Source organism: Meles meles, chromosome 3 (assembly GCF_922984935.1).
Source record: "Meles meles chromosome 3, mMelMel3.1 paternal haplotype, whole genome shotgun sequence".
NCBI lineage: Eukaryota > Metazoa > Chordata > Mammalia > Carnivora > Mustelidae > Meles > Meles meles.
The window spans coordinates 105,310,995-105,338,993 of record NC_060068.1 but is presented as its reverse complement, the minus strand read 5'-3'; the positions used below and the strand labels follow the sequence as shown (position 1 = coordinate 105,338,993).

Sequence of the window (27,999 nt, the reverse complement as noted above, 5' to 3'; positions counted from 1 at the left end):
ATTGTCCCCTATTCCAACACTGAAAGCCTGTATTCTCCCTTCTAAACATGATTTGAACCTCTGGTCCCTTCCATCTGGCTCTCATGTCCTCAGAGGGTTAGAAGAGACGTTAGGGCCCAAAATGAGGTAGCTCATTTGGTGAGTCAGACAGAATCATGCCCCTACCCCTGCCCAGCCCCCCAAAAAATCACAGTCCCGTATGTCAGCAATCTAGTCTTTCTCTCCTTCAATTTATACCACTATGTTCTAATCTCTGTAGCACTGTATATCTCAAAAGTGACAGTGCAAACAGGACAGTCTCCTTTTCTTGAGGGAAAAATCTCCCCTGCTATTTGAGCCTCTGTTCTTATGCTGAAATGAAACTATCCAAAAAATAGAGATACTCAGCCCAGCAAGGAATGTGTGTTTCTGTCTATTTGGGGGGCGGGGGAGAGTGGCAGATAGTAACTGGTCATGCTTCTTAGCAAAGCCATTCATGCTGAATGGAAGGAGGTTTTTAGGGTAAACAGGGAGCAAGGCAGTCAAAGACATCACAAGCAACTTGTTTGGCACAAGAAGGGTTTCTCTCTCCTACCCAGGGCCCACTATTAAGATGTTTTTATTGAAATGCATATGTTATGCATAACAGGTGACTACCCTGTGGCTCAGGTGGCTGACACCTCTTCCCTCAGAGATGGGTGGATGAGACCAAGGATCCCAAGGAGGCAGACAGTCTCCCAAATGGTAAGAGGGAGCCAGGTGAGAGAAGGCCTCTGTGCCAAGGCATAAGAAATGGTGTGAGGTGAGTCAGGATCCAGGATTATGGAGCCTCTTGGACACCTGGTATTGTCTGGTTCCCCTCAGCTGTGGCTGTAGATTTCTCTTCATTGGCCTCTTCCTCTGAAGACAGATTCCTCTTTTCTGCAATTAATCTTTTAACTCCCACCATCCACTGGCTGACCTCAGTCACATGGTCAACCATGAGTGAGCGGTGAATGTCATCTGCTGCATCCCACTGGTGACTTGAAAGCTCTATGGAAAGAGAGGAGGTAAACAAGCAGTTTGGGGCAAAAGACCTAGCTCTCAGTCCTCTCATCTCAACCAGTCAGAATCTGAGCATCTCTTCCAGCTCAGCCATCCACAACAAGGTGAGGGAGCTAGGCTATACGGAAAGACCGACCCATACCTTGCACCAGCAGAGCCATCCTCTTCTTCACAGGCACTGACAGCTTCCCTCCAACCCACTGTTCCCGCAGCAGAGCCAGGCGTCGGCTGATGTCATCACATACTTGCTTCTAAGAGATAGAAGCCCCTCCAAGTCAGCCCTGCTAGCTCAACAGGGGAGGAGAAAGGCAGCACCAAACAGGAAGTGGACCCGCCTTCTCTGGCCCAGAGAAACATATTAAGAATTCTGATTAGAGGCCCCACTGAGAAAACTTAACGGCTCTCCTCCCAAGAAAAGCGCATATATGGCTAGAATTTTACAATTTCCAGAGTTTCTCAGATCCTCAGAAATTCATTCTGTAGTGCTACTTTACAAGTAAGAAAACGAAGGACCACAGTCCTTTTATCCCCCACTGGCATGCCAAGACAGATTACCTTTGTGTGGCCACGGCAGTCCTCCAGTGCCTCTTCCAAAGGTTTGAGCACATCTTCCAGCAAAGTTTCAGCTTCGATGACTGGGAAATTTGTTGGCTCCACACTGGAGGCAGGACAATTCCCAGCGGGGGGAGGCCCAAAAGCCTTAATGGAAGGAGGTGGAGGCCCCATTGGGGGAGGCCCGGGAGAAGTCTGTGAGGTGGGGACTGAAAAGGTAAAGCGGAATCAAGCAAATATGGCTGAAATAGGTAAAAAGCTCAACTCAAACTTCATCCCTTCTAGAGGACTATTCTCTGGGACAACTCATTCACTCAAAAATACATATTTATGAAGTCTCCACCATGTGCAAGGCAGCAGAGACAGAGTAGTAAACCAGATGGATTAGGTTCCTGAGCTTGGAACAGAAATTCTAGGGAAAGGAAACACACACACACGAAAATTTGCATGCTACAAAGAAAACATGATGTAATAAAGAGAAACAGTAAGGCACCTGGATAGCTCAGTCAGTTAAGCCTTGGAATCTTGATTTTGGCTTAGGTCATGATCTCACGGTTGTGAGAGGGAGCCCCAAGCCAGGCTCCGCACTCAGCATGGAGCCAACTTGCTTGGGATTCTCTCTTCCTCTCCCTCTGTCCCTCCATGACTCATGCAACTCTAGCACACACTCTCTCTCAAAATAAATAAAATCTTTGAGAAAGGCGGGTATAGTACAGGGAACCACCTAGACTGTGTTCAAGGAAGGCCTTCTGAGATTGACTTCTGCATTTATCCTTGCTCACCCACTATGTGGCATTTGGCAGGTTAACCCCTGGGCTTGGATTCCTTTTCTATAAAATGGGGATCTCATGGTAGGAGCACTTAACAAGATTGCAGTGATGACTAAGAATATAGGTGCAACTGCCATATTACTGTATAGCAAAATGTTCAGTTCACAAAGTTAACAGTTAGTGGATGAAGCAGATGCAGCCACAAAGAATCATGTACTGGGCAGAGGTAAGAGCAGTGCCTAAGAGCCAGGGTAAGTCCTGACTTATTCAAGTTACACAGACCAGCCCTGCCTGGCTGGAAAGTATTAACACTACAGAAAGCAGTATTAGTTATCTCTGGAGAAGCAGCAGGAGTCCAGGCCATATAGGGCTTTCGAGGTATTTGGTCTTGAGCCTAATGGTAATAGGAAGCCACTGTAGGTTTATAAAAGCAGGGGGTGATGTGACTAGACTTGTTTTTTAAGACATTCACTCTGTAGGGTCTGTGAAAAATAGATGAGAACAGGTCAAGAATGGTAGGCATGGACAATAGTTGGGAAGTTAATGGAGTAGTCCAGGAAAGAGAACCCTGGAATGGACTAGAGAGAGAGCGCAGAAGAGGTGAAACGGAGTGGTCTGAGATTTATTTAGGAGGAGGAAGCAACAGGACTTTATGGATTGGGAGTGAGGAAGAGAGGAGTCAAGGATGACTCCTGGTTTTTGCCTATAGTAATGGGATGGTGGAAAGCACTATGAAAAAAGAGAAAATCACTTGATTCTAGGCATCAACATTCATACGGATGATTATTTCATCTTCTCGTTTGGCCTCTCAGTTTAAGCTCCTCACCTCCAATGATGATTTGTCCCACCTTTCCTCAACTTCTCACTCTTCTCTGCCTTGTCCTTAACACTGTGCCATCTCCAAAACCTCTGCCCTTCCAGCCCAATCAATCAGTTTTTCGTGCATTAAAATCACTCCCTTATAGACACTCTTACCTCACTTTATCCCCTCCCACGGTCCCACTTTCCTGGTAAACCCAAGTTGCCCACACTTGTTAGAAGGAAAAACAGAACCATGCTGTTGAGTTACACTTTAAATTCTTGGGTACAGATATTAAAAGGTATCCACCACTGCCTGGAATTCTTCTCCTTTGCCTCATTTTTCCATTCTTCAGAACTCTTCTCACATTTTCTCTCTGAATTTTTGTCTTCTCCCCCTACTTTTCCTTTCCCTGGATTCTACATCCAACACTGCCTCATATTTCATTGAGAAAAGGGAGGTCATTAAACAGGAACTCTCATCTCTTCACCACCAGTTCTACTAATCTGCTTGTACCTGGGGCCATGTTCCTTCCTCTAATGGATGAAAGTTTCTTGCTCCTATCAGAAGCCATCTTTCCAGCTATACTAATGCCAGCCTCTTGTCTTCTCTAGGCTTCTCTCCTGCAGCTATCCTGTTTTCCTGTTCCACCAGTTCTCCCACTAGAGAATCATCCCATCAGCACACAGACATGCTCTAGTATTTACCATCTTAAAAACAAAAATCCTCCCTTACCTCCCATTTCATCCTTAGGCATAGCCTCATTTCTGTCTCACAGCAGGATTTCTTCAGTGAGCTATATAGGGTATAGTTAGTCTCTCTACTTTTTACATTCTCTTCTCCACCCCTCCAGCTGCGTTTCTACTCTCATTACTCCGTAGACTGCTTCTGTGGTAACCATGTTAGTTATGATATTATCACAATTTAGTTCGGCAAAGCCAAGGTCCCTTTTCTCTATCTGTCCTGACCTCTCAGCATCATCCATCATGGTTGGTTGAGTCAAAATTTTACTGAGTAAATTTCACTTTTCTTCTTGTTATTTTAGCTATTTCTCAAGCCCCTTTAGTAATTCCTTTTTTACTCAACCTTGAAATGCTAGGGAGCCTTAGGGCTCCATCTTGAACGCCCCTTTAGGCCTCTATCCACACATTCTTAAGTAAACTTATTCAAGCCCACAACATCAAACACGATCCATACAATCAAGACTCATTTCTATAATTCTGGCCTAGACCTCTCCTCCCCACAGTAGCAGCCCAAATTTTAACATGTCCAAGACAAAGCTTGTTTTTCCCCTCCCCTCAAACTTATATTGTCCCCCCATTCCCTGGTTTCCCATACCTATGAACAATACCAGCCAGTTCCTCAAGCGAAAAGTCTGTTATATTGATTCTTTATCTCACCCATATCTGTTCCTACTGACTGCCTCAGTAACATATGCCATATCCATCCCATTTCTACTACCTCTATACTCGCACTCTTGTCCAAATCATTGTTAAATCTTGCTCATGTTACTGAAATAGCCTCTTAACTTGCCTTTTCACATCTTCACTAAAATCTGTTTTCATATAGCAGGCACAGTGATCTTTTTTAAGATGTACATCAGTCACTGTTTCTCAGGCTGAAGAGATTTTGTCCCCAGGGGCAAATGTCTGGAGGTGCTTTTGGCTGCCACAACTGGGTGAATGCTACTGGCATCTAGTGGGTAGAAACCAGGAGTGCTACAAATATCCTACAAGGTACAGGACAGTTCCTCACCACATAGAATTATCGGGCCCAAAATGTCAGTCATGCCAAGATTATGAGACCCTGGTTTGTAGGGCATCTGTGTGGCTCAGTTAAGCATCCAAATCTTGATTTCGGTTCAGGTCATGATCTCTCAGGGTCATAAGATTGAGCCCCCACATCAGGCTCTGTGCTAGGCCTGCTTGGGAATCTCACTCCCTCTGCCCCTCCCCCACTTGTTCGTTCTTTAAAAAAAAAAATTTTTTTTTAAACCCTTGTTTGTGTCATTCCTCTGCAGTGTGAGTACTGATAACAGGGATGCTAAAAGCTAAATCCGAGCCCCTTTTGGGGGGCCATAGCTTCAGTTGTTCGCACAGGACATGCTCAGAAGTAAAGGTATCCCTCTACTTTAAACTTTTCAATGGCTTCCAACTTTACCCAGATTAAAATACAAACTTCCTTATGCTTTATAAAATCTGCTATGATCTGGCCCCTGCCCACTCCTCAGATTGTAATTTCTCTACCTAACCCACTGTCCTCTGGCCATTAGTTATTCCTTCAGTCTCTGAATTTGCCAAACTTGTTCTCAGGGTCTTTGCAGTAACTGTTTACTGCGTATGGGATGCTCCTGCACCTGATCTTTGCTTGGCTAGGTTTTAATCATTTAGCTTAAATGTCAGCTCCTCCGCCACCTTAGTTACACAGTCACTCTTGCATTACCTTGTTTTCTCTGCAGAGCCCTTAATTTGTCTACTTAATTTGTCTATTTCCAAAGCTAGAGTATAGCCTAGCTTTGGAGACCGACATGAAAATAGAAACCTTTTTGTCTTGTTCACTGCTGTCTAGTATGCGCTCAAGCAGTGCCTGGCTCAGAATGCTCAGTGGATAACACTGATTGGATGAATGAATGAACACGTTAAGTCTGGATCTTACCAGAAAACCAAATGAAGAGGTAGCACAAGACAAACGAATATATAACTACGGTATTCAGGTTGGAAATAAAATGTGGAAACAATTTGGGAATAAAAACTATTAAAAAACCACAGGTCTGGATGAGCTCACCTACATATAAAGCAAAGAGAGATTCTACTGAAACTTACCATTTATTGACATAGGTAGCAGAGGAGCCGGGAAAAGGGCCTGCCCTATGCCCCTTTATGGAGCTCCTTTCAGAGAGACCTCAGAGGAGCAAAAAGGGCCCTCGGGCCAAGTTTATCCCTGGCACCGCCCTCTCGGCTGGTCTCCGCACACAGGGCCCCCACGCACCTCTGGGGGAGCCATCCTGGGGAGCGGCGACCCTCTTGGTGAGCGGCGTGCGCTTGGGTCCACCAGCCAGGGTCTGCAGCCCGTAGGAGAACTGCGGAGGATCATTCCAGCCACGCTCCTTGTTGCCTGCGGGAGTGAGGGGACATGTGAAGCGAGGCCCGGAGAGACGAAGGCTCCACCCCCCGTGCAATATCTGCCCTCAGCATGGGTAGGGGGACGAACCAGCGACCCCAGGCCGCCGGCCGAGCTCACCCGGCTTCACATACAGCTCCGCCATCTCCACTTCCGCAAGGCCAGCATCATGGCGCGTCACTTCCGGGGCGGCCGTTCACCCGAGCGGGTGCCACCCCCGGGCCGGCTGGTTGCCAGGAGCCCAATACGTCCTATGGCTGTTCAGAAATCCCGGGAGGAGCCTCTGTGGGAACGCTGCCGCAGCTCCCTAAAGTACTCGAAATCTCCAGCTAATGAGGCATCGGGGCCCTGATCACAAGGCACTGAAGGGGGCTGTTTTCCAAAAGGCGGCGGTCTAGGAGTCCTAATCCCCTGTAGGTTCAAACTGTCACAGTTGTTCTCAGGAGTAAATTTTAACCACCAGAAACTCCTGCCCCACAAATGTCCCTGCGTGATCTAGCCAGGTGGAACTCTGGAACCTCACCTCTATCTACGGCCCTGCACATTTATACTCTCTAGGCTCAGTAACTAATGTTCATTTCCTTTCAGTACTTAGGTCAGGTTAAGAATCTCACTGGAGCCTCCACAACCTTGAGATTTCCTAATTGTACTACCTATTCTCTTCTACCTCATTTAATGCTTGTTCATCTCCCCTTCTGAAGGTGGAACCCGTATTTTATGTCCCCACTGTCTAGCACACAGACCTCAGAAAATACATTTGTTGAAAGAATGAAATCAGATTTCCACCACACCAAGTCCTCATGTGACTACAGGCAGCCACCAACACCAAGCAGAGACACAGACACTCACCTCACATAGGTGTTAACCCCCAACCCTGTCCCAGGCCCAATATACTCACACCCAGTGAGGTCACTGAGGGATTTTTATTTGTACTGATTTTGCTATAAAGTGTTGCTGAGGTAGAGCCAACTGTCCAGGGCCAGACAGGGGCAAGGAACACGGGGATCCAGGGAAAAGGACAGCCAGGGGCCTGGGTTGTGGTGCAGGGCCTCTCAGTCATCCCTATAAACATTTAATAAACTGGGCAATAAACAGAGGGTAGGCAAGAGCCAGAGGAGCAGGCAGAGAAGGCTTCAAGGAGTGAGGCTACAGGCCCCTGGAGAATGAAGGGGTACAGAGTTGGGTGTGGACCCAGAGCCTCCTTACCCAGTCCTGGATTAATTTAGGGCATATGGAGCAGAGAGGGCTTCAGGCGAAAGGCATCAAGAAAAGAGAAGACACTCCGCTTTCGAGGGGCTGCCCCTGCACCCCCAACCCCTCCTTTCAGCAGGGGGAGCGGCAGGGGACCTCCTGGGGAATCCACGGAGCTGGTCCGCTTGAGCCGCAGGCGGGCACGGGCCTGGGCACCCCAGGCCTTGCCTCGAGCTGCAGAGGCCACAAGACACTTCTGGTACTGAACCTAGGGAAAAGGGGAATGTGAGGATCCAGCTCCTTTCTGCCCCTGGACTCCCTGAAAGCTTCTGCAGAACAGGGAACTGGCCATGGCTTCAGTCTGGTAGTCGAATAAAGCTGGTAGTCGGCCCCAACTGGAGCCCCTACAGCATTCCCAGGAAGCTCAATAACAGAAACAGAAAATTTGACATTTACTGAGATTTAAGGAGGACTGAACACTGTGCTACATGCTTCACATAACCTAATTTAATCCAAAGTTATTTATGAGGTGTTATCACCATTTTGCAAATGAGGAAATTTTGGTTCAGAAAGATTATATGTGACTTGCCCAAGGTCACCTAGGTAAAAAAAATGATAGAACTGGAATTCAAACTTACCCATAATATACCTTAAGTTGTCTTCCTGATCCACAAACTTAAATTCACTGCTCAAAACCTTTCAATGGCTCAAAGTGACTTGGGACAAGTAAACTCCTGACCACAATCTCTAAATTCTTCCATGACTCAATGTTTTTTTCTGCCTCCATCTCTCACTTCATCTGTCCCTCCAGATACACTAGATTCTTTTAGATACCATAATCCACCCATATTGCTCTCATCTTCACAACTGGGCATCCTTATATTTGGCACACCTTCTGTCCCAATCCCTTACCTAACTTCTTCCTCGGACCTTCAACTCTCAGCTCTCTATCAACTCTTCCAGGTGGCCTTCAGGAATGGGCGGTCTCCTCCATCTTCCTGTGGTGTACAACTGCCTTCTGGTCTCTGATCTAACCTGAGTGTTATGTGAGTGATCAAGTATGGTGCCTGGTACCCTGCAGGCACTCACGTTTGTTAAGGAAAGAGTAAGCTGAATTCAGACTGCAAGCATCCCACATTCCAATGCCCACAGATGTCAGGAAATAACCTGAGACAAACAGGAGAAATAGTGCCCACCCTACTGTAAACAGCCCCTACACAATTCAGCTGAATGTTGAAATTTTTATGTGTGGACCAGTATCAGAGGTTCTGATATTTTAAGAGAAACAGGAATAGCAATTAATACATGAAATGTCCTAGCTCTAAATATTAGCAACTAACCCGAACTTAATAAAAACAGCATGAGGGCCAAATAAAAGAGCAGTTTACTACAGTCAGCCCTGGGATTACTGGTTTGTGATTTCTGGAGGTTGCCAATCCTGAGTCCCAGTCACCAGTACAGAGCAGCTGCAGGGCAAACCCACCTACCCATTCCCACCTGAAACTCACCATGCAAGCCGCCTGCACAGCTTCAGAGAGTCCCCCTGCGTGGGGCTGGCACCAGAAGGCTGCACACTGGAAGCTCTGACGGCCCAGGTCAGCAATGAGGCCGAAAGTGTGAGGGTCGCGGCCAATGCCAATGAAGGTCACAAGGCGCACAGGGCACTGCCATAGTGGTTCCTCCTCTGCACCAGCTTCTGCCTGCCCACACCAGGCCTGGTCACTAGAGGACCAGGCACTGGCTGGACCCAGTGAGCTCTTCCAATAGCAAGCAATGAGCCCCTCAGCATCCCTCCCACCCCCTCCACAGCCCCCAACTTCACCTTCTTCTGGTACCTGAATGGGATGTGCAGTCATTAGAGAGTCAGACACACTGAGGATGGCAGGGACCCAGGAATCCTGGTCCCCCCGGGTGGTGAGGGTACCAATGGCCTCATTCAGCACGTCCATGCCTGGGGGGGACATGCCCACCATAATGTCTCCCAGACGTAAAGAAAGAAGGGATCTACAGGGAGTGTCTAGGCCCCTCTCACTGACTTGGGATTCAGAGAGATGGCAATGGAAGGGCTGGGGCTGGGCTTAGAATCCCAAGTTGGGAAGGATGGCACATTCTAGACCAGACAGGGCCATGGGAGCACTCTGAGAAATGAACTAGATCCTACCATACCCACCTTCCCCGACCTCATGTAGCCCACCTCCTCAGTCAGCTCAGTCCTCACCCATGGCTTTGTTGACTGGCAAGGTCCCCATGTACAGTGCCTCGTACTTCTGAGCAGCCTGACTCACTGCATCCAGCAGCTCCACTGAAATGCACACACAGCAAGTTGGCCTGGGCACTCTCTCAATGACCCCCTCACCCACCCTTCTGAAAACTGGAGACATAAGAAGGAAGGCCATGGATGCTCCTTCAATTCAGAGTTTGGGATCCCTGGAACCAGCACATATCAGAAGTCCCACATCTCCAGGGAAGGACTAAACAACAACAACTAAGCAACCCAGACTTTCATGGAGGTGGCCCCTTACTGTAATGCAGGACCCTTCCTCCCCATACCTTGCCGTGGTAGGTCTTCAGGGGAGATGGGGTCTAGGGAAGAGCAAGGGGAATCACCATTGACACCCACTCGCTCTGACAAGATCTGAAACACAATGCAACCAGCAGGAGATTAAGGAAGAGGGGAACTGAGGTTAAGGCAGCCAATACTTCCTGACCCAACCACCTTGGAAGCTTCACACCAGCTCCATACCCACATTCCCTGCCCCACTGTTGGCCCTTACCTGGGCACAGAGCCCATGCAGGGCACTGGCGATGGCCTTGGCAGGGACATCACAGCGAAACACATGGCACTTGAGCATACAGCTATCTTTGTCACCCGCCACAAAAGCGAAGTCCCTGGCAGGGTCAGAGATGGGGCTGTGGCAGGGGCAGAGATTGGGGTAGGGTAGAGGCTGGGTAGGAAAGGGGACCTGTAGTGTCTGCAGGAGACTGGAAAGTCAGGCAAGGAACATGATGGGGATAGAATCGGGAGGTCAGGGCTGGGGTTCAAGGCATTAGGCTGTCGCTCACCTGTCACTGTTCCGGAAGCATGTGGGAGCACAGGAGAGAATCAGCCCAGCCTCTCAGGCTCTCCCCCATCCGTCCCTGCTGAGCTGGGCCCACCCTCCCCAACCAGAGCTGGACCAGGCAGGGGAGGCAGAGCTTGGGTCCATGTCAGAGGATCTGTGTCCAGGGGTTCAAGTACAGAGGATCAGCATCAGTGGGGATCACAGCCTGCAGGAGGGAGGGAGGAGCAACTCTCACTTGGGGGGATGTAGGGGTCCTCACCGGCCCTTGGAGCTGCCCACACCCCACACACGGATGTGCACCAGAGGTTGGCAGTGGATCAGACTATGGTCCAGAGGATTCACCAGGCTCATGGCATCCTTCTTTAGGATCATCAGCATGTTCTGGCCCTGCAAAGGAAAGGTCAGTCCAGAGCTCAAATGAAGGCGGCTGCCACCAAGAACAGGCAATTCAGAAACAACTCTCTCCGCTAAGCCCTGGGCTGGATCCCTTCAAGGGCCAGCCAGCTCACCTCGCCCCAGGCACCATCTGGGGGCTGGCTGCGGCTACGGCTGCGAGTCTCGGCCAGTTGCTGGATGCAGTTATTGACTGCAATACTGCTCTTTCCTGGTACCAGATCCTCTTCGGGTACCTCTACCCAACCCAGGGAGTGGACTGCAAAGCACTGACGGGTTAGGGGAAAGGACAGGAGGGCCAAGAGTGAGTGGAGGCAGATGTGGAAGTGGAACAGGAGGTAGAGTAGGATGGCAGATGTTGTGGGTTCCACACACATAAACCTTCTGGTACCCACTCCCTTCACCCTCATCACCTCTTCTCAGCCCAGTCCCACCCCTAACCTTTCCCTTGGAACAATCCTGAACAATCCACCACCTCCAAAACCATTTCTTGGACACTCAGGCACAAGACACTACCTTAGCCCCTGGCTCCATGCTCTGAATGTAGGATTCCTCACCATACCAGGACAGAGAGTTCCTGGAAGAGAGCAGAGCTTGTAAAGTGACCACACTTCCTACACAAGGGACAGTGAGGAAGCCCTGGCTAAGCAATGGGCATGAAATGTGGGATAAGACCCAGAACACAGTGCCCCAAATACAAAACCAGAGTGGGAGAGGGCCCAGGACATATTAAATAAATGTAACACAGAGTGTGGTTTAAATTCAAACAAAAATTCAAAACGCAGAACATAGAATAAAAGTTGCAAACGGGGAAGAGAATCCAAAACATGGACCAGAACCCCAAATTGAGACGAGATTCTCTAAAACACAGGACAGGCACTCCCATGGAAAGAGCTTAGTACAGTGGCCAAGATCTAGAACATGATTTACCAGTACCCAGAACAGGGAAGAACACGTTGCAAAACATACAGCAACACAGAGTCTTAACTCAAGAAATGGACAGAGCCAAGAATCTGGGCTTAAAAGCAGAACGAGAGTCGAGTTGCATCTCTGAATGCCATGGAACCCCAAGTCTTTCGTTTGGCCTGGCTTATCCCTGTTACCTGCGGTCCAGTGAGCTCTCCAGGCTGGAGAAGGATCTCCCCTTGGGGGGCCGAAGTCCCCAAATCCCCCCCGTCCTCTGTAAAGAGGGAACTAAGTCAGTGTGGCAGCAGGCCTAGATCCACGTGGGGGCTCAGCCTCCCTCCTCAAACTCCACCTACCGTGCCTGGGTCCTCTCCATCTCCTGTTTCCCAGGTTGGGCGCTGCCACTGGGTGCTGCCACTGGGTACATGCCAATAGTAAGTACCTGCAGCATCGCGTATCTTCCTCCAGCCAGGGGGCAGCCCTGGCTCCCCCTCAAGACTCTGGTCCCTCCACAAGTCATCTACAGGAACATGGGATGGGGAGAGGAATCACGGGATTGGAGAGGAAAGGCATATTGGTGGGTTCAGAATAACCCTGACAGAAGCCTCCCTCCGGGGCTTCCAGATGGCTCAATCGGTTAAGCTGCAGCCTTCGGCTCAGGTCATGATCTCAGGGTCCTGGAATCAGCCCCACGTGGGGCTTCCTGCTTTGCAGGGAGTCTGCTTTTCCCTTTCCTCTCTGCTTGTGCTCTCTCTCTCAAATTAATAAATTAAAATTAAAAAATAAAAGAACCCTCCCTCCATCCCAAACAGGGCAATCCTTAGAATGGAGGGCCAGGAGGTCCTTTAGAGTGCAAAGATCTAGGGTTCACTTGTCCCCTGGTCCTCACCCTGAGATATACCCCGTCAACTCCCTCATTCCCCCTCAGCACCCATCCTCCCATCGGCCCCTCCGTGCACACCATCGCAGTTGACCAGAATGATGGCCAGCATGTAATCCTTGCCCAGCATAGCCCCGACCGCGTCCCCGCCGGCTTTTGCCGGCCCGCAATCTCAGCCCAGCTCGACCTCTGGAGCTGCTGCGCCCACAAGCCCAGTCTCTCTGCGCTGGCGAGGCCAACGGGCGCCGCACAAATACGAGCTTGGGTAAGAGCCGGATCTCAGGGGCGGGAGAGGACCAGCCGGAGGAGCACCGCCCACCAAGGGGTGGTGCGTGTAAACAGGCCTCTGGATCGCCAACTGGGTCCGTGTTTCCGTGCGTGGCTCCGGGAAGGACGCACCGACGTCAACGCCCCCGCTGACATCACGGCGCAACTGTGAGCTCATCAAGGGGCGGACGACCAGAAAGACGAACGTGCGCAGGGCGCACATGCGCACCAGTGAGTTCATCGCGCCCGGGTCGTGTGAGCGCGGACACACAAATCGTGTCGCTCCGGGCGGGTCACGTGAGAGTACGTGAAAGAATGAGACCACCCGGGCTCCGCCGAGGGGAGAGCACCGGCACCCTTTCCAAAAATGCCCCGGAAGTGCCTCCGCCCTCAGCAAAGATGGCCGTAGCACTTGGCAAGAGGGAGGCGGGGCTGCGCCTGCGCCACAAGTTCGGCGGGGAAGATGGCGGATGACAAGGTGAGTGAATGTGGGGTGGTCTTCACACCGTTCTGGTCTTTGGGAGAGGCGACACTGGAGCCTCTCGCGTAGATGTGCCCTTTATGGGGTTTTTACTCTTGTCGGGTTTATACTCTTGCGACTGGCTCAACACCGGGGAGTGGAGTAGCGGAGCACTACACGAGGCAAGCAGAGCCGGACATCTCCTAGGTGTCCTCTCCTGGGACCCTCACAATCCTTAATTACTGGCACACACTCAGACACACTCACCCTGACATATCCTCACTCTTTTGCGTTCCCCAGTCCCCCGAAATTTCATGTCTAGAAACACGATGTTTCCAAGCCACAAAAACACGCACATTCTCATTCAAACTTTTTTGCGCTTACACTGAATTTCATACTTCGAGATGATCAGAGCCACTCAGTTCATTTACCCGCACTTCTGCAGACAGCCACCCCACCCGCACCCCAGCTAGCGTATTCAGTCACACATTCAGTTTAGGAAGCCCGGGCGGAAATCAGATTTACCCCCAGGGCATCCAGGAAACTGCCTCACGCCATTATTCATTCTTAGTCTGAAGTTCATCACCATCCGCGTATTTACTAAGTACTTACCAGTCTTTGTGTTAGGCTTGGGGATCCAGTAGGCAAGAGGAGCTGGTTGCCACATTCAGGCAGCCTATAATCGAGGCAGTCAGCCTGATAAATCTAACTGAAAGTGTCCTAGCTGTTCCTCTTGCCTCCCTACACACTTCTTGCTATATAAAATTCTGTAATGGTTTTCACAGATGCAGATCCCATCTGTCACGCTCTCTGTGGCCCCCGTAGGAATTCACTTTTGTATGTCTTTTCTTCGTTACCACTATCATCTTGGGAAGTGTTTACTTTTTATTTTTTAAGATTTTATTTATTTGACAGAGATCACAAGTAGGCAGGGGGGGTGGGAAGCAGGCTCCCCGCTGAGCAGAGAGCCCGATGCGATGCGGGCCTCAATCCCAGGACACTGAGATCATGACCTGAGCCGAAGGCAGAGGCCCAACCCACTGAGCCACCCAGGCGCCCCTCAGGACGTTTTTATAAGAAGAGATTTCTCATGCTCACAGCCCCATCCACCCAGCCTCTGATAGACCTGAGCAGAGAATGGGGCTGCGTTAACCTGCTGGAGCCCGCTTCTTTTTTGTTCTAGGATTCTCTGCCCAAGCTTAAGGACCTGGCATTTCTAAAGAACCAGCTGGAACGCCTGCAGCAGCGTGTAGAAGACGAAGTCAGCAGTGGTGTGAGCCAGGTAAAGTTGCACCTGCCTACCACTCCCCCACCCCCCACCTGACCCCCCATTCCACCACCCTTGGGATGCATTGCCCTATACACCCTATACGGGTACTAAAGATTTATTCAGCAAATGGTTATTGAGGTGTGGTTCTCTGTGACCCCAAGGAAAATTTTCCTAAGAAAATGACCAAAAAAACAAACCAGAAAATGACACTTGAACTGGCATCCTAAGTAGAAGTTAACTAGGTAAAGAGGAGAGGAGAGAATATTTCAGGCAGATGAAACAATATATGCAAAGCTCTCATGGTTGGAGGTAGCATGATGAACATGGGGAGTAAAAGTAGTTTAACTTTGGCTGCAGTAATGCAGAGCATGATAGGAAGTGAGGCTGGAGAAGCAGATGGGTCCGATTCCTCAGGGACATCTCTGTAGGTTTGTGGGGGTAGGATTCTGTCTTTGGAGTCTTCTAACCACGGTGTTCTGAGATTGTGTGATGAGGACTTGTAGGTTCTTTTTCTGCCTCCAGAACCTTGAGAAAATCTTTGGAGACAATACTGCAGCTTTTTAGAGTAAGAAGGAGCTAGTGGTGGGATGCTCTAGGGCCAGCTTGAGTAGATACTGGATAGAGAAGGGAGACCCTCACTGAGTTTCTTCCTTCATTTTACTCCACAGGATGGCTCGCTCATGTCCTCCCCATTCGTCAAGGGCTTCTTAGCCGGCTATGTGGTGGCCAAACTGAGGGCATCTGCAGTATTGGGCTTTGCTGTGGGTACCTGCACTGGCATCTACGCAGCTCAGGCATATGCCGTGCCCAATGTGGAGAAGACATTGAGGGACTATCTTCGGTCATTGCGAAAGGGGCCTGACTAGCTCTGGATCCCATGGGGGAGGAAGGATGAGCACCTCGGGCCTGCAGGTAGAGAGAGGTCTTTCAACCACAGACACCATATTTGGCTTCCCCACTTGTCACCCTTTTGCCATCTCCAACTTGCCCACAGCCTTCATCCTTGCTTTCCTTCTTGCAGAGGGTAAAGAGTGGCTTATCAGCCAGCAGTTTGGATGCCCCTCCTTAACCCCATGGGACTGGCCCCAAGACTGTGGCTTTTAGGGCCACCAGCCCCTTCCTCTTCCAGCCCTGACTGTGGAGTTCGCAGCTGACTCTGATTCTCAGTATTCCGTCTAGCGATGTCCCACAACTCCTCCCTCCTACGAGCTGGCTCCATACTGATTTTACCCAAACGTGTTCCAATTCCTGCTGCCCCCTTGCTAGCTACCCAGGCCAGCCAGGGTCTGGTTTGGGTATGAGTGTAGAGGACGGGGGTACACCAGGCCTGGGCCGTCCCAGGCAGGCCCGCTGGACCCTGATGCTACTCCTGTCCACTGCCATGTACGGTGCTCATGCCCCATTACTGGCGCTGTGCCGTGTGAACGGCAGAGTGCCCTTTCGGCCCTCCTCAGCTGTGCTGCTGACCGAGCTGACGAAGCTACTGTTGTGCGCCTTCTCCCTCTTGGTGGGCTGGCAAGCATGGCCCCAGGGGGCCCCACCATGGCGCCAGGCTGCCCCCTTTGCACTATCAGCCCTACTCTACGGCGCTAACAACAACCTGGTGATCTATCTTCAACGTTACATGGACCCCAGCACCTACCAGGTGCTGAGCAATCTCAAGATCGGAAGCACGGCCCTGTTCTACTGCCTCTGTCTCCGGCACCGCCTCTCTGCCCGCCAGGGCTTAGCACTACTGCTGCTGATGGCAGCGGGGGCCTGCTATGCAGCTGGTGGCCTCCAGGACCCTGGGAACACACTTCCTAGACCACCTTCAGCAGCTGCTGCTGGCCCCATGCCCCTGCATGTCACTCCACTGGGACTGCTGCTTCTCATCTTGTACTGCCTCATCTCAGGCCTGTCGTCCGTGTACACAGAACTGCTTATGAAGCGACAGCGGCTGCCCCTCGCCCTTCAGAACCTCTTCCTCTACGCCTTCGGTGTGCTGCTGAACCTAGGTCTGCATGCAGGTGGTGGCCCCGGCCCGGGCCTCCTGGAGGGCTTCTCCGGATGGGCAGCGCTGGTGGTACTGAGCCAGGCACTGAACGGACTGCTCATGTCAGCTGTCATGAAGCACGGCAGCAGCATCACACGCCTGTTCGTTGTGTCCTGCTCACTGGTGGTCAATGCTGTGCTCTCAGCAGCCCTATTGCGGCTGCAGCTCACAGCTGCCTTTTTCCTGGCCACGCTGCTCATTGGTCTGGCTGTGCGCCTCTATTATGGCAGCCACTAGCCTCTGACCCCCTCCACCCAGACTCCTGACCCTGTAGATAGGGCACCGCCGTCAGAGCCACCTCCCCGACCCTTCCTCAGAAGCCAGCCCTGTAACAAGTGCCTTGTGACAAAAGCTGGGGAGGTGAGAGCAGCCAGGTTAGTCCCTGGAGGTGGGTGAATGAAGGCTGGCTTCAGGAGACTTAAAGACTGGGTCTCAGAAGTTCATCCACACTAAGGATTGGGGGAGCATCAATATCTAGGCCTTAGAAATGACTCCACCCCCAATGGAGGAGGTTCCCTGCCTCATCCTGCATGAATGCAGTTGTTTGAAGTGGGGCATGGGCAACAGTTGGCTTTTCTTGCCACCAGCGGTCACCCCAGCAGACCCATTGCTCCCAGGCCTGGTACGGGCTACTCCAGCCCAGCTTTGGTACGTGACTCCCTCATTAGAGACATTCATCCCTCACTGTAATGCAGGAAAGCCCGATTGCCACCCCTTTCATTCCAATCACCCAGGCCACCCTTCCAAGCTCCCCTAGCTCCAGCAACACCTGGAGACAATGCCCCATGCTCCCTCCAAAGTGCTGCTCTCCACACCCACCCAGCCTTTGTTCTGGAAACCCCAGAGAGGGCTGGAGCTTGACTCATCTCAGGGAATGTTGCCCCTGGGCCCTGGCTTAAGGCTACACTCCTGACCTCCCTGCTCACCCCAAGGGCCCTTTCAAAGCCCGCTGCCCCTTCTACAGCTCCTAGGAGGTACCATTCTTCTCACTCTGGGTCCTGCCCCTGCCTAGCAGTGTCCCAGCTCTCAACAGTTTAGGGAAGCTCTACACAGAGTGACCTGGAACCAGGCACAGGGAAATTTGGTGTCGCTCAATCAGTGTCTCTAACTATGTAAGCAATAAAGTCTTAATAAAGTGTTCTGGGGTGCAGATGGTTCCTGCAGTTGGCTGTGATAGTCCTGCGCCTTCTGTGCCGTGTAGCTTCACTCAAACAATTTTGTTCATCTAGGACCTTGAATGTCTTAATGCTGGAGTAACTTACAGATTAGGAGAAAAGACTGTTTTCTCTTGGTTGTTGCCAGGAGCATTATTTCCTTCAGGGCTCCATGGAGTAGAGACTGTTCTCTGTCATAGAACTTTACAAATTTCTCTGAAACATAAAACTAGGGTGCTGGGGAATTTGGAGGGATTCTTGGGAATAGAAGGTACTGGGCCTGGCAAGACAAACTAGATTTTAGGATAGAGAATTCATGGATTCAGTATGGTTTTGATTCTCATTTCCCCTGGTTCTGTCATTGATACTCCTTTGTGTCATCTCATAGCCAGAGGAACATTATCCGTGCTCCTGTGGGAGAATACCTACTAAACTTAAATTTAAAAGAAAAAAAAAAAAAACAGGAAAAAAAAAGTGAGACCCATTGGAGAATCTTAGAAAGTAGGGTAGGGTCTGGGAATCTTTTTTTTTTCTTTTTTCTTATTCTTTAATAAACTCTCTAAATGATTCCAGTACACACTGCCTCTTGTGAACCACTGTCTGCAGTATAGAACTACAGTCAGCCTGGCTTGAATTCAAATTCTGGCTCTGTCACTTAATAGCTTACTGTCCTTGGGCAATTAATCTTTCCAAGCCTTAGTTGCCTTACTTCTGAAATGGGGGTCAAATGGTACCTACTGCTATACAGGGTAGCAGGAAAGGCTAAAATGAAGTCGTGGGTATTAGGCGCCTAACAAGGACTGGCACAGTGAGACCTGGTTAGTGGTATTGTTAATTATCCATAATGAAGGTTAGCTTGGTGGTCGTGTTCCCCCTCCCTCTCCCTTCTAGGCCCCTTAAGAATGAAGAGAAAGGAAGCTGCTGTTGCAGGATTACTGATCACCAGATCCCTCCCGAGGGCAGCAATCCAGCAATGACTGGCCTCAGCCTAATCTCCCTGCCGAAGCTGCTGGTTCTGGGCTTGGAGCTCCTGGTTCTGTGTGGCCAGGTTGATGTTGTCTTGTAGGACACCAGCCAGTAGGCTGCGGTAGTGATGCTCTGTGGTCATGGCCTGCTCCTCCCACAGCCTTCGCCAGGCTCGGAATACCTGTGCCCAGATTCAGAGATGCTTGTCAGCGGGTCAGCCTTGGAACCATTTCAAGGCCTGCCTTCTGACCTCACTGACCTGCAGCATGTGGCGTGTCTGAGCTCGGGCAGCCTGCACGTGCAGGTCATAGAGGGCTGCGAGGTCCTGCTCCGCAGTGTCCTGTTCTGCTTGAAGGGCCTCCAGCCGCAGTCTCAGCATCGTCTGCTCCCGGGGCCATCTCTGCCTCTCCTTGGAGGCCTTCAGTGATAATACATATTCTTTGTTCAGTGCTACCTGTGTGCCAGGCTCTCTTCTAAACACTTCATGTGTATTATTTCACTTACTCCAGTGAAAAAACCATATGGGGTAGTTGCCATTTTCGTTTTCCAAATCTGGTACATAGATTTGGAAACCTGCACAAATTCACATGGCTAGCGAGGGACAGAACTGAGATGACACATGCCTTTCAGTGGTTCGCTGTCACTCTTAGGGTAAAGTCCAAATTCAGAGGCATGGCACACACTGGTCTCTTTAGTCTCACCTCTGACACTGCACCTGCCAGGACCCGCCAGATGGACAATTTGCTCTACCCAGACTGTACTTTGCCACTGCTTCCCTCTGGACTTTTGCTCATACAATATTGTCCTCAGAACATACTGCACCACCTCTATGGACACAAGTTTTGTTTCTTAATTTGCTCAAACAAGTTAGTGTTTACCCAGTGCCTCTATGTGATGGTACAGACTGCCCAAGCAGAGCTTAGTCTAGTAAATTCCTCTGGCTGATCTGTTTTTTTTGTCTCAGCTAAATGTCATCTCTTATGATCCACTCCATCCTGGGTCAGGCACACCTCTTTGTTCCCATAAGCCCTTAGCTCCCTGCATCACAGTACTTAGCACTGAAAATTACTTCATCTGTCCCCCACAAAGCTGTGAAGACCATGAGAGAGGGTATGACCCAGTCTATTGTGATTGAGGCTGGATTCCACCCCCAGCATAGTGCCTGGACCAATTAGAAGCCTCAAGTCCCCTGCCTGACCCTCCTTACCTCCTTTCCAACTACCAGGGCTTTGACCTGGTCACCTGCCACCACCTCCTCCTGTTCCAAATGCTTCAGTTCCTCTTGGATCCATATTTGGTGCTGTTCGTGCAGTCTCTTCCTCCGGGCCTGGGCCGAAAAGAACTGCAGGGCCACATCTGGGACCTGCCAGGCCTAGGTGGCATCAGTCTAGGCTTAGAAGCCATGTGTGTTCATAGCCTTGGGACTCAGGGCCCAGCTTTTCAACAGAACCCCACTACCGGGGCTGCTCCCAGAACTCCATCCAGGACCTACTGGCCTATAAGGGCCTGGAACCTGGACAGAGACTTGGAGGTCAGAAGGAGAAAGGAGAGGTACTGGCTCTGCCAACAGGTACCATGGAGGCCTGAAGGATTCTACACCCTTAATGTGACCCAGTAGGAAAATAGCCTTCCTATCCCCCCTCCCCCTTAGGAATCACATAGGCTTTTCGGTCTTCTTTTTGCCAGAAGCTCTGTATTTCTCCCTGATGCTGGGGCAGGGAAGCAGTAGCTACATTAACTGGGCTCTGCAAATCCACTCTCCCAACAACTTCCAGCTGTTCTGGGGCACATGAGGTATATTACCTGTTCCTCAGTGTCCCTAAGAGGATGATTTTGGTGGAGTCCAAGTCCTAGAGATGCTGTTATTCCTACCACTGAAAGAAAATGCAGTTAAGCCCAGTAAAGATGGAGGAGATACCCAGCTTCACCCCAAACTCTAAACCTACCTTTGGGCTCTCCCTGGAATCCTGGGCTTTGGCTTGCTGTTGAATCTATGACCTGCTGAGAATAAAGTAGGAGTGAGAATTCCAGACTCTTCCTCCCAGGGTAGTGTGAGTTAAGCTCAGGGCTTTAAAATCAGACAGATCGGGGTGCCAGCGCCTCCTCTCCTCACCTGTGTGACCTCAGGCGGGTGACTAGTGTTTTGAATCCATGTAAAATAGAGCTGACAAAACTTATAGAGAACATGAAATAAGGTAATACACCCAAAGCACAAGTGGCAGGCACTGCTCAATAAACGGGAGCTTCCCTGCCTAATTCCCAGAGCTCAGGGCTAGAAAAACAAGTTGTAAGGAAATAGGAAGAGGGAAAGACCAGGAGGTGGACAGGAGCAGCAGTCCAGGCACACAGTGTCAAATCCTGGAGGACAGTGCCCCCTGCTGCACAGGAGAGGCCATGCACTCTAAACGGATGCAAAAGTACCATATTGAGTTCAAAGACAGGCATGTTTGCCCTTCTGCTACCTTTGATTTTATCAGTGACCCCGAGATGCTCAGATCCCTTCTCTGAGCCTCCGTTTGCTCACTTGAAAAATGTAAGCAGTGTTGTCTTCTCTGCTTGAAAAAATTCTTATTTTTTCCCTGTTGACCTTCAAGATGAAGTCCAAATATCTCAATAAATTCACGAAGCCCTTTATGAACTGACCCCCACTTCACCCCTTTTATCCCCACTTCACTACTTAATCCTTCTCTCTTGACTCTTCCTCAAACTATTCTCCAGCAAAACGAACCGCTTGCAGTCTCCCAAAGAGATCAAGATCTCCCTTATTTTTAAGACTTTGCCTGTTATATTCTGTGCCTAGAATGTTCTTCACCTCCTTCGGGAATCAAATTCCTCCATGAAATGTTCCTTCCTTCTCTTGCCAAGACTAACTTAGATGCCCCATAGAACCCTGTGTTGATAGGGCCTTCAAAGCACTGATAATGGTGTTAAAAATTGTTTCTTTCCAGAAATTATAAACTCCATGAGGACAGGGATTTCCCAGGGTCTACACAGCACTATGCCTGACACGTAGTGAGAAGTCAATAAATGTCTGGGAATCAGTAAATAGTGAACGAAGGAAGGACCACCTCATAGTGCTCTGTAAACAGGAGAGGAAGGCAGACATCAATGGGGCTCCTAAGAGGTGGAACAAGAAGACCTACCTGTAGTTCTGGGAGCCTCACAGCTTCAGCTTTTACCCTTTTGAGCATCTGGCTCCCTGGGCGCCGGCTCCAGGCTTTTACCACCTATGGAGAGGGGTTTCAGTGTAGACTCCAGCCATTGCTCTCTGGGGCACCTCCAGGCCTCACTTTGCTTACCTGCAATTCTCGCAATGCCCTGCCCAACTGACTGAGCCCACTATCCGTCAGGTTGTCTCCAAGGAGGCCTGAACGCAGCCTCTTCAGGCCAGCCCGGCGGGCCCGGGCCTCTTCTACTGCATCCCACAGGATGGGCCTCACCTGTTTCGCCTGCATCCTCCTTCCCTCGGCCCCCAACAGAGCAGCCCAGAGCAAGCTTGGGGAGCCACCTAGTGAGGGGACATTCAAAGTGAATCACTCCTTCTGGATTCCAAAGCACACTGCCTGTAATACTTTTAATTTTTATTAATAACATTATTTATAAAAAGAGCTAATACCTATCAGGTGTTTATGTGTACTTGGTGACACTGTGCTAAGGCTTTTCATGGATTCCCTTTTTTTATCCACATAATGCTTCATTTGTCTTACTCCCACATTTTCCAGATGAAGCAAATGAAGCTCAGAGAAGTCAAGGAATTTCCTGATGAGTAGCAGAGCTGAAACTTAAGTCCAGTTCTGTCTGACCTTAAGGCCTGGGCCCTTAATCATGATACCAAACTGGCCAGTGGATAAACACACTTTTGTCCTTCACTGCTTTCACCTTGAAGGCATGAACTGCCCTAATTTATCCTCCTCACTCCACAGGGCCTGGCACAGTGCATGGTCTGAGAGTATATTAATCAAATTAATTTGTGTTTGTTAGTTTGGGAGACGGAGAGCCAGGCTACTACTACTACTACTTCTTCTTCTTCTTCTTCTTCTTCTTCTTCTTCTCCTTCTCCTTCTCCTTCTCCTTCTCCTTCTCCTTTTCTTCTTTCTTCTTCTTCTTCTTTCTTCTTCTTCCTCTTCTTCTTCTTCTTCTTCTTCTTCTTCTTCTTCTTCTTCTTCTTCTTCTTCACTTTTGTTATAGAAAATTTCAAACATATACAGAGTACAAGAAACCCATCTATTTACCACCCAGCTTCAATAATTATCAAATCTTAATCATTCTTGTTTGATCTGTACCTTCCAGTTGGCCTCCCCCACATCTCTGACATCATATCATTTCACAGAAGCCTGATTTTTAATAAGTCTGTGAAAACAGGCAAGTTCTTTCCCTTCTCTGATCTTTCATTTCCTTGTTTATAAATTAGGCTTCCCTCTCTTTCCTCATCTAAGTTATATGTGTCTCATGGAGTTGTGGTAAGAATAAAAGGCATTAGTGTAAAAATGCTTGGTAAACTGTTGAAAGTCTCTGAAGGATGGGGGGTTGCTTTTCTATTGGCCCTGCCTCTCCAGACTTTGGTAACCTAGCCATCCCGGAACCTTTCTGAATCCTGGCTCTCCCAGAGGGTCAGGCTCTCTATGCACTGTGGTTGGGACTGCAGCTGATTGGGTGAGAGGGTGGATCGGGCATAAGATAGATCCCAGAGCTTTCCCAAGAACCCCACACCCTCCCCTCAGGCCACCTTGAGGGTCCAGGCGCAGAAGAAGTCCACTGTAGTTGTTTCCTTCCAGGAGCCGCGAGACAATCCAGGGCAACGAGCCCTCCACCTCCTCACCAATAACCTTACCAGCCAATACCTGCAGCAGGGGGCAATCTCTGCCCAAGGGAGGGAGGAAGAAAGGTGATGTCCTCTGATGGATGGGGAAAGAAACTGGCCCAAATCACATTCTGATGGAAAGATTGACTATTTCCAATAACTTCTGTGCACCACCAGGCAGATTTGCAACCTTGCATAGTTCTTTATTTTATTATTTTTAAAATTACACAATATATTCTCATGGTTCAAAATTTATTTTGTCTATCGGATAAGGGACTTGCATGCAGAATATTTAAAGAACTCTTACAACTCAGTAATAAAAGACTAATCACCCAATTAAAAATGGCAAAGCAAGGTGACATCCACAAAAATGGCAGAGTGGGGAACTCTGGGAGTCCGTCCTTTGTCAGAAACGTCTGGCAAAAATGGTCAGAATCAACCTTCCTAGAATTTGGGGGGGACAGTCCAAGTCCAAGACTTAGAGAAACCAAGGGATTGCTTCACTGGGAGAAAGCCAACCTAAATATGTTGAGCTCTCCGTGGTGTTATGATTTACCCCACCCCCAACCTCCTTCCCAGCACAGAGGCGGTCTTGAAGACAACAGTCCGCATTTCTGGTGGGGGTAATTGGCTCTGGAGAGAGCTGAGTAGATCTTGTTCCCAAGGAATTGTGTTTGTTTTTTTTGGCTATTTAGGTTTTCCCCAAAAGGGCTTTGTATCACTTACCTTCTAATGCTCTCAGGGCAGAAAAGCTATGCTAGAGGACAGTCCCTCAAAACATTGAAAGATTAATGAATGAGCAAAAATAACAGTTGGAGCAAACAACAGATGCATGGAAAGACTGGGAGGAAAGAAAAGTTGAGGAGTGAGATTTTGGGGGGAATAAGGAAAATTCCCACACACATTAGGGAACCTAGAAAGCCACACACATTCTGGGGCTGCCCTGGGTCTCTGCATCCATATTTCAGCCTCCCCACAAACCACCACTCCCCATGACTCCATGAGACTTACAGGGCTCTGGGGAGCTGCAGGATCCTCAAGGCCCCTTGCCACATACTCTGGATCCCAGGCCCCTCAGGAGGACCAGGCCCCGGGCAGGAAATGGTGACAGTGAGCAGAGAGCAGGCCCTGTGGAGGAGAGGGTAGGATCAAGCCAAACACCTAAGGGATGGGGGTGGGAGGTGTCAGGTGCCCTCTGTCCTCACCTGCCTTCATCCCCCGCAGCCTGCAAGTACAGCCCCGAGGCCGCTCTTGAGTCAGACACCTCCACCTCACTGGCATTTTCCACTACCCTGGAGGAAGGGAGGTTGAGCTCAATTCTCAAGCACCAGGGTCCTGTCCAGTCCCCAGAACCTCTGTGTGGGAAGCTAGTTGGGATCCCAAGAGCCTGTGAGAATCATCCCTAAGGTTCCAAGCTCAGTATATCCCCTAAAATTCTCTCATCTGTACAATCTCCCTTTTCCTCCTGTTATCTGCCCAGTGAGGGAAACAGGCTAGTTGGAATTTCTCCCATTTTGCAGATGGAGAAGCTGAAGTTCTGCTCAGTGAGATGCTCAGCTGTCCAAGGATGATAAGGATTGAGCTGAAGAGGCATAGAAGGATAGGGTAAGAAGAATGAGAGGGTTGGGGATATGGGATGCAGGGAAGAGGAGGAGGGGGTGTGATAAGCATGACCCCAAGTGTATGGCAGTGGGGAGAAACCTCTAAGGGCTGGGTTTGGGGATGTCAGCCCTGCTTTAAGACAAGCACCCTCGGATCCCCCCACCTTGGGCTCTAGATACTCACAAGCCTAGGGGGGACACATCTAGCACTGACAGGTTCTCTCTCCCTGGAGAGAGCAGGTCCCGAGTCTTTCCGCAGGGGCTGAGCTGGAATCATACAAGCACAACACTGGTTACACATAGAGCCTTTCCCAGGCTTCAGCTCACACGATCCTCCCAGTGGGGCCCTACGGGCCAATCAGGGCCCCAAAATTCAGTCATTTCAGGCAGGAAAAAGGAGACCACAGGAGAGCCAAGCCCACGCTTGTGAGCAGTAGAATGAGGCTGGGCTAAAGCTCTTCTGGCTGCTCCCAAGCCTCAGGCACTTTCTGCCCCACCGCAGGGGCCTTCACTCCCAGGCCCCCCTCCCTACAGGGTCTCACCTGCACCAGGCTAAGGGTAGTAAGCACAGGATCAGGGCCCCCAGGGGGCAGAGCTTCCTCAAACAGCATCTGCAACAGCTAAAGTGGAGAAAGGGGTTCAGTAGGGATGCAGAAAGGTTGAATCCATAATTCAGCACTTCCTAAGGGTGAAGTCTGCACCTGGTTTTCCACTAGGTGCTACAAACACAGTTTCCAGGACAGAAAGGGTCCCAGCCCTCACGGTTCACAGTGAGCCGGTCACATGAGTAGACATTTTCACTGAGACCTGCTGTTTCCTATGGCAGGGGCCTATGACAAGTTTCTGAAGTAGCTATTTTTATTTCAGGGGCATTTTCATGAAACCCTAAAAACAAAACTGTCAAGTTTATTATCAGTATTAAGAAAAACTGTGAAGATTAGACCTCCCTGGATCTTTGATCTTGCAAACCACCCCTACTTGACCTTCACTCCATGGGACCCAGCCTCCCATCTTCCCTGACCTACCTCTCAATCTCTGCCTAGATTGGACCCTGGCAAAACATTCTGTACAGACTGCAGTGTACTATAGGAACCCCAAGGAGGGGAATCTAATCCAGCTAGGAAGGGGAAGGGAAGTTTCTCAAAGGTATCAGGGAGGAAGCAACACCTGAGCCTCATGAGACTTATGCCCGGTGGCTCCTCTGGGACTCACCTGAGGTACGAGCCGGGGTGTCTCTGCTTCCCGACCCCGAAGCAGTAGGGCCACACTGTACCCTTGGGCCACCAAGCCTAGTGTGGGCTGCACTCGTGCTAGCAGCTCCTGCTCAGCCTCCTACAGGGGACACAGACACATCCCCTGATCTCAGGTGCCCTGACACAGTCTGTCTGAGCAAAGGGCTGGGGAAGCACTCAGCACTCCAGGATCCAGGAGCCTGAGGGCTCCCATGCTCCTCCCAGCTCCCTAAAACCCCCCTACCTGAGCGGCATCAGAGCCCAGGACTCTGTCAAAGGTGAGGCATTGTTCCTGTGGGGAGGGCTAGGCTCAGCATTGTCAGTCCTGTCTTCCCCAGCCCTTACCCGCACCCCATCCCATCTTTACCTGAGCATCTGGAGTACCCGGCTGAAGCAAGCAGATGCTCTTGGGCCCCTCCAGAAGGACTGTAGGGCCTGAGAAAGACGGACTAGATATCAACTCTCAGAGGGAAAACTGCTGGGACTCCTAGGTCCTGCTCTCAACTTTGGCTTCAGTTTCCTAACCGGGGTAGCACGCACAGGATCAGAGGCCCTGCGGGGCAGAGCTCCCTCAAACAGCATCTGCAGGGCAGCAGCAGCAGCCGACACAGTAAAATGACCTCATCCTTCCCCTCTCCCAAGAGGCTCCCCTAGGCTGCACTCCCTCTAAGAATGAATGTGTAAGAATTTCTTACCTGATCCTCCTCGCCCTCCCTCTACTTCCACCACAACCAGCAGCCTGGCCTGGGGATTGACCATGAGGGCTGGGGGCACTGAGCTGTCCTGGCCCAAACCAGCCCCTGTGCTAGCTGCCTCTCCACACTCCATGGCTTCTGTGCCTCTCCGATTCCCCTCAATAATTCATCTCCTTGACCTGAGGGCTCTGGGGAGGGCCTCTAAACAACATCTTATCAAAGGAGGTGACAGTCCCCTCCTTCCTTCGTTTCATTCCTTCGTTCCTTCCTTCCTTTCTTTACTTTCTAAAAGTTTATTTCTTCATTCATTCATTCATTTTAGTGAATGTAAGTGATAGAAGTTTATTCAGCAAGGATGCAGAAAAAGCTTTCAGGAGTGAGAGGGGTCCTGACAGGGTTGTCCTCTTTCTTTTTCTTAAAAGCTCTTATTTATTTATTTGAGAGAGAAAGAGAGTGTAGGAACACAAACACCAGTCAGGGAAGGGCAGAGGGAGAGATCCCCTGCTGAGCAGGGAGCCCAGCAGGACCATGAGGATCATGACCTGAGGCAAAGTCAGATGCCCAGGTATCCCAACAGTCCCATCTTTTCTGAGTCAGAACATTGCATCAGACTCTTCTTTTTCTCCCTCACATATACAGCTGTAGAGAGAATAATATGATGATCCTCCAAGCACTCAGCTTCAGCAATTATCAACCAATGGTCAGTATTATCTCTTCTCGTCCCCTCCCCATCCCCTATGGATTTTTTTGAAGCAAATCCCAGACATCTTATGTGTCATCTATAGCTATTTCAGCTCATATTTACAGAAGATAACCACCCTT

General features: G+C 50.0%; 5 protein-coding genes across 10 annotated transcripts; 2 read left to right on the top strand and 3 right to left on the bottom strand.

Annotated features, from left to right (window-relative positions):
- Positions 1-573: 573 nt before the first annotated feature.
- On the bottom strand, positions 574-7,033 carry SRA1 (steroid receptor RNA activator 1). 2 transcript variants are annotated; one of them, XM_045999015.1, is made up of 5 exons: positions 6,385-7,033; positions 6,133-6,258; positions 1,579-1,784; positions 1,166-1,274; positions 574-1,011 (listed from the first exon to the last, which is right to left on the bottom strand). In XM_045999015.1, the coding sequence occupies exons 1-5, from the start codon at positions 6,407-6,409 to the stop codon at positions 800-802; spliced, it is 678 nt and encodes a 225-aa protein (XP_045854971.1). In that variant the 5' UTR covers positions 6,410-7,033; the 3' UTR covers positions 574-799. The 2 variants fall into 2 exon arrangements, with proteins under 2 accessions (XP_045854971.1, XP_045854972.1); XM_045999016.1 differs by lacking the exon at positions 6,385-7,033 and having other exon boundaries at positions 1,579-1,722.
- A 135-nt stretch (positions 7,034-7,168) lies between these two features.
- APBB3 (amyloid beta precursor protein binding family B member 3) lies at positions 7,169-13,071 on the bottom strand. Of its 5 annotated transcripts, XM_045999010.1 has the most exons (14): positions 12,778-12,987; positions 12,173-12,336; positions 12,014-12,090; positions 11,427-11,487; positions 11,027-11,179; positions 10,777-10,904; positions 10,519-10,524; positions 10,230-10,344; positions 10,006-10,090; positions 9,674-9,757; positions 9,291-9,406; positions 8,964-9,155; positions 8,368-8,490; positions 7,589-7,723 (listed from the first exon to the last, which is right to left on the bottom strand). In XM_045999010.1, the coding sequence occupies exons 1-13, from the start codon at positions 12,824-12,826 to the stop codon at positions 8,395-8,397; spliced, it is 1,326 nt and encodes a 441-aa protein (XP_045854966.1). In that variant the 5' UTR covers positions 12,827-12,987; the 3' UTR covers positions 7,589-7,723; positions 8,368-8,394. The 5 variants fall into 5 exon arrangements, with proteins under 5 accessions (XP_045854967.1, XP_045854963.1, XP_045854964.1 ...); XM_045999011.1 differs by lacking the exon at positions 8,368-8,490 and having other exon boundaries at positions 7,169-7,723; positions 12,778-13,071; XM_045999007.1 differs by lacking the exon at positions 8,368-8,490 and having other exon boundaries at positions 7,169-7,723; positions 10,230-10,365.
- Positions 13,072-13,228: 157 nt separating this feature from the next.
- Positions 13,229-15,562, top strand: LOC123938060 (SLC35A4 upstream open reading frame protein). The gene is made up of 3 exons (XM_045999017.1): positions 13,229-13,441; positions 14,607-14,705; positions 15,362-15,562. Exons 1-3 carry the CDS (start codon positions 13,427-13,429, stop codon positions 15,557-15,559), a joined length of 312 nt encoding a protein of 103 aa, XP_045854973.1. The 5' UTR covers positions 13,229-13,426; the 3' UTR covers positions 15,560-15,562.
- A 409-nt stretch (positions 15,563-15,971) lies between these two features.
- On the top strand, positions 15,972-18,321 carry LOC123938058 (probable UDP-sugar transporter protein SLC35A4). Its single transcript, XM_045999014.1, has one exon. The coding sequence runs from the start codon at positions 15,991-15,993 to the stop codon at positions 16,963-16,965; it is 975 nt and encodes a 324-aa protein (XP_045854970.1). The 5' UTR covers positions 15,972-15,990; the 3' UTR covers positions 16,966-18,321.
- A 487-nt stretch (positions 18,322-18,808) lies between these two features.
- On the bottom strand, positions 18,809-27,310 carry LOC123939259. Its single transcript, XM_046001160.1, has 12 exons — positions 27,178-27,310; positions 26,850-26,917; positions 26,463-26,582; positions 25,793-25,870; positions 25,435-25,517; positions 24,855-24,941; positions 23,575-23,708; positions 22,148-22,356; positions 21,992-22,075; positions 20,056-20,220; positions 19,108-19,266; positions 18,809-19,029 (listed from the first exon to the last, which is right to left on the bottom strand). The coding sequence occupies exons 1-12, from the start codon at positions 27,308-27,310 to the stop codon at positions 18,871-18,873; spliced, it is 1,479 nt and encodes a 492-aa protein (XP_045857116.1). The 3' UTR covers positions 18,809-18,870.
- Positions 27,311-27,999: the final 689 nt, after the last annotated feature.